The 12,617-nt window shown below is 33.4% G+C and overlaps 1 protein-coding gene across 1 annotated transcript; it reads right to left on the bottom strand.

The window, feature by feature from the left end:
• Positions 1–8,115: 8,115 nt before the first annotated feature.
• Positions 8,116–9,946, bottom strand: LOC138320028 (keratin-associated protein 19-2-like). Its single transcript, XM_069263121.1, has 3 exons — positions 9,790–9,946; positions 8,733–9,119; positions 8,116–8,249 (listed from the first exon to the last, which is right to left on the bottom strand). The coding sequence occupies exons 2-3, from the start codon at positions 9,106–9,108 to the stop codon at positions 8,233–8,235; spliced, it is 393 nt and encodes a 130-aa protein (XP_069119222.1). The 5' UTR covers positions 9,109–9,119; positions 9,790–9,946; the 3' UTR covers positions 8,116–8,232.
• Between the last annotated feature and the right edge of the window lie 2,671 nt (positions 9,947–12,617).

The following is a 12,617-nucleotide window of genomic DNA, read 5'->3' as shown; positions in this document are numbered from 1 at the left end:
GAATATATTAACTGAAATAAACATATTTAAAAAAATATGTAAATATGATTTTTGTCTGACTTCCAGAACAAATATAGGATCTGGTGCTCCTCTAGACCAAATGTAGTCTTCTGATTACATTCGGCATATAAATGTAGCCCAATCCCAAATTCATTTTAGAAAAAAAAACCCAAATTACCGGGTTATAAGTGGCAAACATATATTATCATTTCTTGTTCAAATACGACGATATGATATCAAAGTTTCATCCTAATAGTCATTCAACTGCTTGTCTATTCGCTGTTTGACCTTATATGACCATAGCTACTGGTGGATCACTATAAATCAGGCGCCCCTATATATACATCACCTGTTTATGATAAACAATATCTATCATTGACGTGTATAATGTGACATTGTGTGACTATTGCATTTGTTTACTACTGCATTCAGCTTTAAGTCAGATGTTTTATATAATTACATGAATATAAACCACTCGAAAAATTTGGTTATCGGTGTTCTTGTTACTATTTATGTATAGTAATGACCATTTAAGGTCGTGCAAGGTGTTGATGGAAAAGGGAAATAGGTCAGCAGGGGATCTACAGCCGGAACTGGCAGCTGATTTACGTTAGCATCGATACCACAAGGATGTTATATGGCCTGCCATACGCTTAAACCATTGTTTAAATGCTAATTATTTTACATAAAAATACAATGTATCTTTGATGAAGGTGACAATTTGTAGTCGACAGCACAGAAATTCACAATTCTATTATCAGATTTGGCGTAACTGACCCTCAGTTTTTACAAACATTTCATAAAATTATTGAATAGTACAAAGATGGTCATGACAATAAACAGGTAAAGGTCATTTCTGAATATTAGTATTTGTGTATTTATGATTATTATTTTTTCACCATATTCTTGGTACAAACGAGAGATAATGGATCTAGTTTCGTAAACAGGATATGTGTTCTCGAAGCCTAACAGGTCATGAGAAAATGCCTGTTGTTTATCCTCATAATATTTCTTTTTTTTGTACGAACCCCCCTTATCTGTCGACAAAACTAACACATGTTCACTCTCTTTGGCTCCGCGTTCTATTTGCATTTTTTTGTAAGGCGCATAAGATTTGTCAATGATTGGGAAAGTAGTCTTTATGTTTGACTGTTGTCACATGCATTCTATACATTATGCAAAGTAAATATTAGCTGACGCTTTTTCAAACGAGCCTGTAATGTAACTCTGACTACGCACACTTTTTTTGTGGTGATAAATATAAAATGTGCGGTTCACGCTCTGTGTTACGTATGTGGATCATATGAACCACTTTACCGTAACAAACGCATGCAAACAAATACCATTTTAAGCTTCTAACATGTGACATCTCCATTTTCAAATCACCGCATATGTTTTCCAACCATATACGCCGTAACGAATGTCATTGAAGGTCATTCATTCTGTTCCACAATGCAACATTTTAACCATATTCCACACGTGTTGTCTCGATGTCATTTTGGCGCCCGCCAGCGCGACAAATTTAGGGTGATAATGCGAAAAAAAGGGCGACAACCTTTGTTGTGTTGTCACGCCGGCTTCCCGCCAATGGAGAAACGAATACCATAGGGCTACAAGATGACTTCGAAAATGGATATTCATTAAAATGCTGTGACAACCATATCCTACAACATTACATGTATACTGGTCTGAGACTTGGTCAAGCCCACATTGGCGTCAAAATATATTTGTTTTAAATATCGATTTTTGCTTTTAATTTTTACAATATATATGTATTTTATCTTACTACATATTTAAAGTTATATTTCATGCTAATTTCACAGTAACCATATGTCGCTTAAACATTTAGGGATTCAGTACCTTCGGGTTTTGTAGGAATTCCGGTTTATGTTCACAAAGCGAGTATTTGAAACAACTAATTTACACATTGCCGTAATTGTGCATCAAATATTGTAATGTACGAGCATTATTTTCTTTGTAGATCAAGTCTGCTGAGGTCGACCACATGTTTTGTTTACGAAAAATTGTTGACATTACCTCTTGGTTTCACACCTCTCGTGTTACTTTGAGATTATCGCTACGATGGTCGGAAGAGTTCGGAATGATTCGGCATCTTTCGAGCCTATTTTTTACGTGTACACGTTAAATTGATTTGTTACTTTTATAATTAAATACTTTCAGTGCTGCAACTTTATAAAAAGTGGTAAAATAAGAAAGTTGAAACCTCGGAGATAAATGTGTATAACACAAACAGTTGTTTTCACTATGACAAAAAGAGCGAAAATGATAGACCTTAGAACTTCAAAAACTACAAAAATGTATAAACATTTTATCTTTTGAACGAAAAAGTAAATTTTCGATATTGATATTGCAATCTAATGGATATAATGTTAAAATGTGTTAAATATTATACTAATACTGATTGTTTAATGAATACGAAAATCACTAAACAAAATCTTCAACAACGTACCGTTGCAGTACGGAAAAAGGTTGAAGATTTACGTTTAGCTCACGTACGTCAGGATTTATCTCCACTTTGCACGTCCTATTGCCTTCTTTCACATTATTAGACCTACATGAAGCCTTTTAATCCAATATTCGTCCTCTACTTCATAAAACAGACTCTCGAGAGCAGAGAGCAACGTCTATGATGTGTTTGATCCGCGATTGAGCTTACGCGAATTGAGCGGTAACGTTTGTGAGGTCTTAATTACGTAACTCACTGTTAGGCGCAATTTCACGGATTTTTTTCCCTACAAATCTTAGAACAACGGATAAGTGTTCATAAAACCATGCAATGTAACATCTCGAATCGTGGATTATAACGTTTCCATTGAAGCTTGCAATATAACTTCGAACTGTTATTTTTTTTTTTTTACATCAATGCTTATGATCAATTTTTCAGACTACCTGATAACATTAAACTCATTTAAACATATGATTCCATTGAATTTCTAATATAATACGCAACATCGACGTCTCTATTGTGACGTAATGATAACGTCGGTGTTTTCGGATTTTTTCTTCATAGTATATGGAGAAAAAGTATGTGCCAATCAGAAAGTTGAATTTAGTATGAAAATGAAAATTAATTATTTATTTGTAAATTTTGTAATATTTCACGTCGCAGGAAAGCATACGTTATCCATCATGTATCTAAGCGAGCACACAAAAACGGTGTAAGTACATTGAAGTTGTAAATAAATATTATTTTTCTAAATTGGTACGAGTTTTGGTTCAGCTGTAAAACCTAGCTACACTGAATCACCATTTGTGAACTGCAAAGAGCGATATTTCAGCTATTGGATAAACTCACGGACAGGCCACAGTGACAGCAACAACTCTATCTTTTTGTATTCAATATACTTTATTTCCGATATCAAAACAACCTTTTTTGCTTGTTTCGAATGAAATGATTGATTGTTCGTAAGTCAACGTTAGATACCATACATTTGATATGCATGCATCTCAAATAACCATAAACATGTTCATGCTATTTAATCCTATTTATTCATTCAGCAGGCGGACGTGGATTCTATGCCAGAATAAGTAATAATCTGAATGAAGGTGGTGGACACTCGCTCAAATACAATGATATTGTTACAAATACGCACAATGACTACAACAGCTATACCGGTGCATTTACTTGCGGAACCCCTGGCCTGTATATGTTTTCTTGGACAATCAAAGCTGACATACATTGGGTACGATCACAACTTTTGAAAAATGGGAGAGCTGTTGCAGAGGGGTATACAGGTGACAACGCACAATTCTGGATATCGTCAACAACTACTGCTGTGCTCTCCCTTGCCGAAGGTGACATCGTCGAAGTGTATATTGTGGAAACTCATGCATTAACATTTTTACACACCGTCACTTCCTTCAGTGGATTTTTGGTCAAATGAAAACAGTTCGGTTCAACAGGGAGCAAAACCGATAACTGCTAATCTTGATATATTGGTTTCATTAAGTAATTTGACCTATCTGACAAAACAAATGTAATTAACCGTGGAGCATCAAAATAACATGTAAATGTTCTTAATTTTAGAATCATGTATTTCCAGATAATGTTTTTCTTAAGTGTGATGAGAACTTAATCCTATAATTTTGTAGAAGGGATGATATGATGTAATTAAAATTAAATGTTACTATTGCAGTTATATTGTAAGGTTTGTTCTTTATCTTCGAATGGTTCTGAAATCGACGACGTTGGATAAATGGTTTGGTTAGTAAATTCAAGATTTATTTTCATGCGAGACTTAATAAAACCGTGATGGATTTGCCAAGTAATGCCCGGCTTTTCGTATCGGGTTTTATCATTTTGCAAAATATAAAATATAGCGAATGGTATTTCACAATAAGCAATTTCGCAAAACTATATTTACCCCATGTTGACAAGGATGTCGAACGGAATTGCAAGTAGCACTATCTTATGTTGGTAAAGGAAAACCGGAGAAACTGAAGAAAATAATAAATCAGCGTTCAGTACCGTACAACTGCCCCTCAGAGGATTCGTACTCGCAACCAAGAGGTGTAGGGCTTGTGACAACTTGTTAAGATTTATCTTGACGCCATAGGAACCACAAAATGCACGACCAGACTTGGATTCGAATCCGGACCCTCCGAACACTAGCCGGAGTGCTCTACAGGTTGAACTACTTGGAGGACGGCGATCGATCCGATACATCCCAGGTCCAATTAAGTACCCTGTATTTAGCGTACCACCAATACTTGAAATAGGGTCTGGTCACAGGCACAATAGGCTTGGGTATATTGGTTGTATAGACCGTATCGATACTCTTTTTGGACAGTCACTACGAGAAAAATACTTGATTAAACCTATCTGTAGCAAAGGAAAGGACGTGATAGTTTTCTTGAATGACAAAAAATTCCTCGAGTTGTTTCCAAATGTTCCTGGGTGTGCGCATTAGATAGTGAGTTAATAGTAAATCTGAGACCATCTACCCGGTTTTAGATAAAAAAAGGTTAATAGCTAATTTGCCATTGTAATTAATGCCATTTCCGTTCAAATTTTTTGATGAACTAAAAAATCATAGGATCTGTAATGAACAGTACAGAAAATAAATGCAAAACTCGATATAATTTTTTTCTCTGGCTTTCACGTCCCATACTACATTTGTATTATACTTTGCCATTTCAGAAAACATCATAATCCAGACAACCTGACTTTAAACTAAAGCACAGAACAGCACCCCATTATTTGTATTATTCGACGAAATCGGCAGGGGACTGTACAACTTCCATCACCGTTTTTGCATTCGTCCGTCTATGCATTCGTCCGTTCGTCTTTCCGTCTGCCCGTTTTCCTGTCCGCCTAAATATGTTGTTTATGGACAAGCATAATCTGCGATTCTCTCATGTCTCATTGGCCAATCAATAGTGGCTTAATAAACGGCGTCATTTTATTTTACATTTTGAGATAATAACATATTTTGAAAGTACGTAAAATCTACACTACATGTAGGTCGATATCTTTATATGGACGTGATTAGAACTGTTATGCATTCCATATAGTTCTTATACAATTGATATCAATCAAGAACAGTTGCTGTGCAAGTTCAGGTGGTATAGAATTCTGTGTGATAAGTAGGGGCCGATGTTAATACAGCCATGTTTTATGTTTTGTAAGTAACACGTGTACTATAAACATGTCTCTGTTTTGATATGTTGTCATAAATATACAACATTTCATCGGCAAGATCAAAGAAAATACACACGTAGGTAATATCAGGTATATCTCAATGTAGACACGTTTATGTACATTTAATAACAAAATCTGCAAAATATGTTAATACATTTTCTGTTAATTCATTCTTTCCTCGTTGAATGTCAATATTTAAGTGGCACCAAATACATGCATTGTCATGATATCAAGGTTCTATGTCGGGGCCACTATGGTGCCTCACGTTGTTTGTTCATTTATCTATTTTTATTAACATTTATTTTTCATATCTGTGAGTGTGATTCTTTGTGATATTTGGGAGAAGGCTAATGTATCGTTTTTTCTTATCAATATTTATGGCCATTTCAGGACGGATCCCTCTTGGCGTCATATGCTTTCTGATATTAATTATCATTTTAGTATCTTTGAAGGCTTCAATACACTCGTTTTGTCTTTCTATGATATTAGATCAACAAACAAGAACAAACATTGACCTAACTATTTTGTTCCTTATAATATGAGGTCGTTTTTCTTTTTTCTTTCTTTACATATGTATATATCTATATCCTTTTATGTTTCACTGTTATTGCCCGACTTTCACGTAATATTGCGACTTGACTGGATATGACCCTAATGGCATCTCGATACATTCTTCATGTCCTTTGTGAAGCCTCCTGATAACTAATACCTTTTGTTGGTTAGGATTTTATTGTTTTGTTTGATAGCTATTTTCGTAAAACATCACTTTTTAAAAGAGACAAATCATATATAAAATGCATCGCTTGTATTGATGATTAATGCATATAAATTGTTAAATGGTTGCGATGTAAAACATGATTTGTAACTTAAACATTCAAGAATCAACACACGCACATATATATATATACATATTGTACATACACTCGTATGTTTTAATCTTTTCAAGGTCATTCCTTCCCGATTGACATAAGATATAGAGGTCCCCTAACAAGTGACTTTTGTTTATAATGTTTATCAATCTCGAGTCAGTCTATTTCAAAATTTTGAAAAGGCACGATGTTTTATCGAATGTCTTTAAAAAAATGAAAATTAATTAACGAGAGTAATGTAGTGATATCTTTCCGCCTTGAAATATAGTGCCTAAATACAGAACCAATATTTTATTGTCTAATACTTTGAATAAGCAACTACCTGTTAAACAGAGTAAATACAATGATATTTTAAAGGAAATGCGCTTTGAAAAGTAGCCCGAAGTTTAGAGTGAATCGGAATCAAGATATCTTGAAGTTGACCAACCAGAGGTGTTATAGGTGTTTACACACAGAAATGTGTAAACATTAATGATAACCGTTGATAACCAAATGCTATGGAATTTATCAAATGTGAAACATACATAGTTATGGGATAGAAAAATTGTAGTGACACTATAGAGTTCCTTGATTATATTTTCCACATCGTTTTCTTGTATGGATTTTTCGACTTTTATTGGAATTGTTGTGTAATCAACCAAAATACATAAATAGATAAAAAACTTTCATATAATATAATCTGGTCAAGCATGTATGCATTTGATATAAAGTCACATACGTAATAAAAAAACCGCATCATCTTGTAGTGCCCTCAAAATCTCTCCAAAATGTAGACCAACTGGACAAGCAAAACATGTAAGGAATTTGTTTCCAATTTCCTGTTAACAAAATATTTTCATGGCATTCATTTATTTCTCAGTTGTTTAATTGTTCGAAACCATGGAAACCATAGAAAACAAATCGCTTACCAAAGGAAATGCCCTAGATATTTGTATTAAGAAATGCTATACCTCGTTCAATCTTTCTGTTTACGTTTCTGTAATCATGTCATATTTTGCATGTGTCTGTATCGGACTGACGTCGTTTTATCCTTATATAACTGAATCATGGTTATACGGAAATTCAATTTATTTTGAATTCACTTAAACAATTTCTAAAATATTTAAATACCAAAAAAATAACCCTTGAATTTTGAGGCATCGACCAAAAATCCCCAGGGTTTATGTCAAAAGAACCGACGTCCTCAAAATACATTGACAAAATGATTTTTGGTCAATTTTTATCAAAAAGAGACTGATCTGAAATTCACTTGAAAACCTGAACCATGAGGTAAAGTTTACATAAAGAAAACTCATCAAGCGAAGGTCACATTGACATGATTAAATCTCCGGGAGAATTCGGCTGATTGATTTTTATCTGATATTCAGATCAATGTTAGATTATTTTAGGTGGATTTCACCCTCATTTACTCAGAAAAGTATTTTCATGTCAATCTCAGATCAGCATTCTGTCAAATTTCTCTTAATTGTTTTTGCTGTTTTCCAGAGAAAAGGACCCGAATTTACCTGAAGACATTTAATTTGCGATAGGGCATTTTCTGGAATAATTAAACCAATATCAAAGAACTGCAATAATCACAACGGCTTTTTTTAATTGAGACATAACAATTTATTTCTCACTGACAACAACATAAAACATAAAAAGGAAATCAAAGACGTGCAGGGACGTGGGTACCGGGTTCATTAAAGGATCTTCTTTGGCTTAGTAACCTCCGAAACCTGTAAAAAGACAATAATTGGTGAAAATTAAAACTAGTAACAATATACCAATTGCCAACAGTTTCTGTATTTTTTTTTTTTAGATATAATGTCAAACTACCTTACATTTCACTTTACCGAGCTACAATGGCATAAGCCACATTGAAATGAATCTCTTACAGCTACAATTATTAAGTAAACCAACTTGATATTTATGTTCAATATTATTCAATTGCCTTTCATTTACCATAACAATGTTTTTTCTTGCAACGATTTGAACCAACTCAATGATTTTCTTTTTCGATTATTTATAACATATGAGCAGAATTTCATGGAACTTGAGAACACTTAGAAAGCAGTAGACAAAAACATATCTAAATCTTTGTACTTTTAATGTTTCGATGTATTGGTGTACAAAGCCAAAAATGACTTTTTTTAATTTAGAAGAAAATGATCAATGCCAAATAAATACCCTTTTTCCACACGTTGAAATAAATGACCTACCTTTTCCTTTCCCTCCGATGATGAATCCACCATGTCCACCGTATCCCTTTCCGTATCCACCTCCCATGATGTATCCTCCGTTTCCGTATCCGCCGTTATACCCTCCATATCCCTTGGATACAATGACTCTTCTTCCGTATCCCTTTCCGTATCCACCGCCAATCATACCTCCGTATCCACCGCCGATCATACCTCCGTATCCTCCTCGGCTTCCCATGTAGTATGATGATCCACCGTATCCGCTTCCGTATCCAATGTCATGTCCGATACCGATACTGGGTCCTCCGATTCCGATTCCGAAACCATTGTAATCGTCATCCCAATACTGGGCCATGGCCACAGCCAGACATACGGCAAGGACGGCAAATCTCAGCATGATTATGGTGTCTGGATGAAAACATAACAACACATCGTCATAATCACTGTTGAGTTTATCTATATAGTATTTAAAGTGCAAATTAATAATACGATTGGGCTTATTTTGTCGAAATTCAAAATTAGAAAAAGAGATGATATGTAGTGTTCAGATATTATATAATAACAAATAGTATTATAAAAGAATGTACTAAGAGGTCAGCTTAGATAAGGAGATTTAAAAGTACACATATTGTATAGATATACATGAATAAAGTATTTTTTCATTAATCAGAATTGTAAGCTCTCCGTTAAAATATTGTATGTGGTTAATGCATATATTTCACATTGAAATGAGAACATTATCCCAATGTTAATATGAATTATGTTATACTTTACTATGAATGATTATATAACACATACTTGTAAAAGAACTGATACATAGTTCACATTGCATTATATTCCCTTAGGTAAAGCTTAACATTTGGTGATAACCTTAAATGAGCGAAGGAAATGATATATATTTTAAAAATACAACTGCATTTTATCAGAACAAAATACCTTTTCAAAAAGATGATATTACGTATCTAGTATCAGTAAAAAACATTACCATAATGTAAATAATTACGAAAGTCTCCAATAGATAGAATTTTAAAGCATTGTATCGCATCCAAGAAGTTATCAAAAAGTACACTTGACTTACCTAGGTTAAGGCAGCAAAAGGTAGGTATCTCTTTCTTGATTCGCAGACGGAAATGAATGACAAAGCTGAACACACCTGCCCTTATATAGAGGTCCGCTGTTACTACGGCAAATCATTTTTCAATAAAACTGACATCTTTCTGCAATAATGTATGTGTACCAAGTATTACATAAGAGGCCCGAGGGGATGTTACCGATGTACGCAGATGGAACGGGATGGCCTTGCATAGACAGTCAAGATACCGTAAGACAAAGATGGGCGAGCGTACGCTTCTTGTCATTAAGTTGATAACAAGCAATCATTTCATTGTGTCTTATGTCATTGTGGCTCGGTATTGTTTGCGTAATGCATGGGAGCATAACAATTTTGAAAGGTCAAGGGCGAAACATCCAAACACATATCCGTAAATCGTTTTACAGGGATGCAGAATTATCTTTAGAACTAGCTCCGTACTGTATTATATGTATATGTTTCATTATTTTGTTATTGGTATTTTTTTCAAAATCAACAATGAAATTTGACACGAAAAATTATGTTTTTATATTGTCTTTAACTCCCATTTTCAACACTTTTTATTATACAAAAAGTGTACCAGTTCTCCAAATCCGGTTTTGAACGCATTGGTATTCTTCGTGTAAAATTCTGTAAAGATATGTACAATAAGCTTATCCTATTTATTATATAATTCAGTGTCTATAAATATTGCCAAGTATTAGAATATCTAAAATTCTAAGTGAAATGATTGGCCAAATATTATTTGTAAGTTTTTCAAGAGCGTTACAGTGTTCGATAAAAGTCCATGATGCAAACGTAAATTACAACATGGCCACCACATATCTGTTATAGTCTCTATAGCAATGAATAATAAAATAATATTCTATTACCAAAGCCATCACACTTTTTGCTATTTTATGAACTTGTTTTATTAAAGATGCTCCATCGCCGACAGAGTATTAACAATACCCATCATTTGAACAACAATTGATCTGTAATCGTGTTTATGTGTCTAACTATTACAAAAAATGCATATAAATTATTTTGCTTTTGGTGTATATATAATCAGTGCTTTGTACAATTCAATATAGGGTATGGTGCCGTGCAATTTTTCGGGACGCAATTATTTATTTTCAATATTTCCTCTTTAATTAATATAAGAAGCTCAAATTGTTCAATGGTGGTAATGGTGTTAAGTAGGTAACTTTTGTAACTGAAGAAAAATACTAATTCGTCTGCTCTTGTTTTTGATAGATTAAAATACCATTCGTCGGTCGTTGATGCATCTTTAAAACATGTACATATCTATGATTATTAAGCAATGCGAAAATGTAATACAAGCTTAATATATTTAGTTTGTAATACCAATGATTAGTATAAATCCGACGTAAGAGACCGTCGACGTTAACATGCAATAGGAATCATAATCTATTCTTAATACTCCAAGTTAATTATGATTGACAATTGAACGGTTTTATTTCATTCATAAGAGTAGTATCCGAAAATAAAATGCACTTTTATAAAAAACATTTTACAAGTCATTACATTTGATGCTTTCGATAATTATTACAATAACTCTTTTCATGTAACAATGTGCACGACAGTACGTTAACACTAGCCTAAGGCAGTACACAATTACATGTCAGATCAGAGTACCAACATACTACACTGACAAACGTAACATTACCCTATCAATAGAAAGAAACAGTACTAACGTTATAAGGTTTATCGAAAATGATTAGCAATATGACAAAGTCCAAACATGATGACAGTTACATAAGAGATGAACCGGGTCAAACAAATTAAAATTGTTAAATCCTTTATTTGTATTAAGTCCGCACGTATAAAGCTGTTTCATCTTCGATTATTCTATACTGATTCGGTGAACTGAGGCGCATTCAACTCGAAATCCATTAAGAAAATGCTTAATGTATTAAGCATTTATGTCACTAATTTTCAATTTCATCGGGTTATGAAAGAGATTGTGTTTGCAAACTGTGTGAATCCGCGTAGCAATTAACCCGATGAAGTTAAAAAAATAGTAACATCAATGCTAATAATTAATTTTTCAGACTACTTGATAACATAAAACATGTTGAAACATATTATTCCATTGACTTTCCAATGGATTATTTTTTTCCAAATCAATACGCAACACCGACGTCTCTATTGTGACGCCATGATAACGTCGGGTTTTCGCGGCATTCTCGAATTTTTTTCTTCATAGTATAGGAAGAAAAAGTATTTGTCAATCAGAAAATTGAATTTAGTATGAAAACAAATACAAATTGATTATTGAATGTTAAGACAAAAGTATCCATAAAACAATCACACGAACATTTTTTAACAATTTAGCAATATCAAATATAGAACATATGCTATCTGAATTTTGTCTATAATTAACGCATAAGAGGCAGGTTGCAAATATCACGCGAATTAAAATCAACGCTTAAAATAATAAAATAAAAAGGTTTTGTACATTTTTGTAATAGTTAAACATTATAGATTGATTGCATTTAGGTTGGTGGTGTATGACGATTTATTCATGCGTTGCCTCTTCCATGAAACAATATGTTCATTAAAATATTTGTTACATCAGCTTTACATTCCGGAATGTAACGTGATAAACTAAAGTCGTAAATTTATGGATATCCTCCAAAAATTGAAATGATTTTTATTCAATTTAAATGTAATTGTTATAGTTATCTGATATACTTTTCAATGATAAAACACATTTATAAAAGATAAATGACCAAAACTCAAAATCTATTTTGCAATAGCGAAATGTTCCCAAAATAAAATAAAAAAATGATTCGGAGACCCCATCCTGGCAT

The sequence above is a fragment of the Argopecten irradians genome, chromosome 3, assembly GCF_041381155.1.
Source record: "Argopecten irradians isolate NY chromosome 3, Ai_NY, whole genome shotgun sequence".
NCBI classification, from domain to species: domain Eukaryota; kingdom Metazoa; phylum Mollusca; class Bivalvia; order Pectinida; family Pectinidae; genus Argopecten; species Argopecten irradians.
Note: the sequence above shows the minus strand (reverse complement) of the source record. Positions and strands in the feature narration are given on the sequence as shown.

Bases quoted from the DNA above. Each gene is read 5' to 3' on its own strand.
- LOC138320028 (XM_069263121.1), bottom strand. From the start codon at position 9,108: ATGCTGAGATTTGCCGTCCTTGCCGTATGTCTGGCTGTGGCCATGGCC.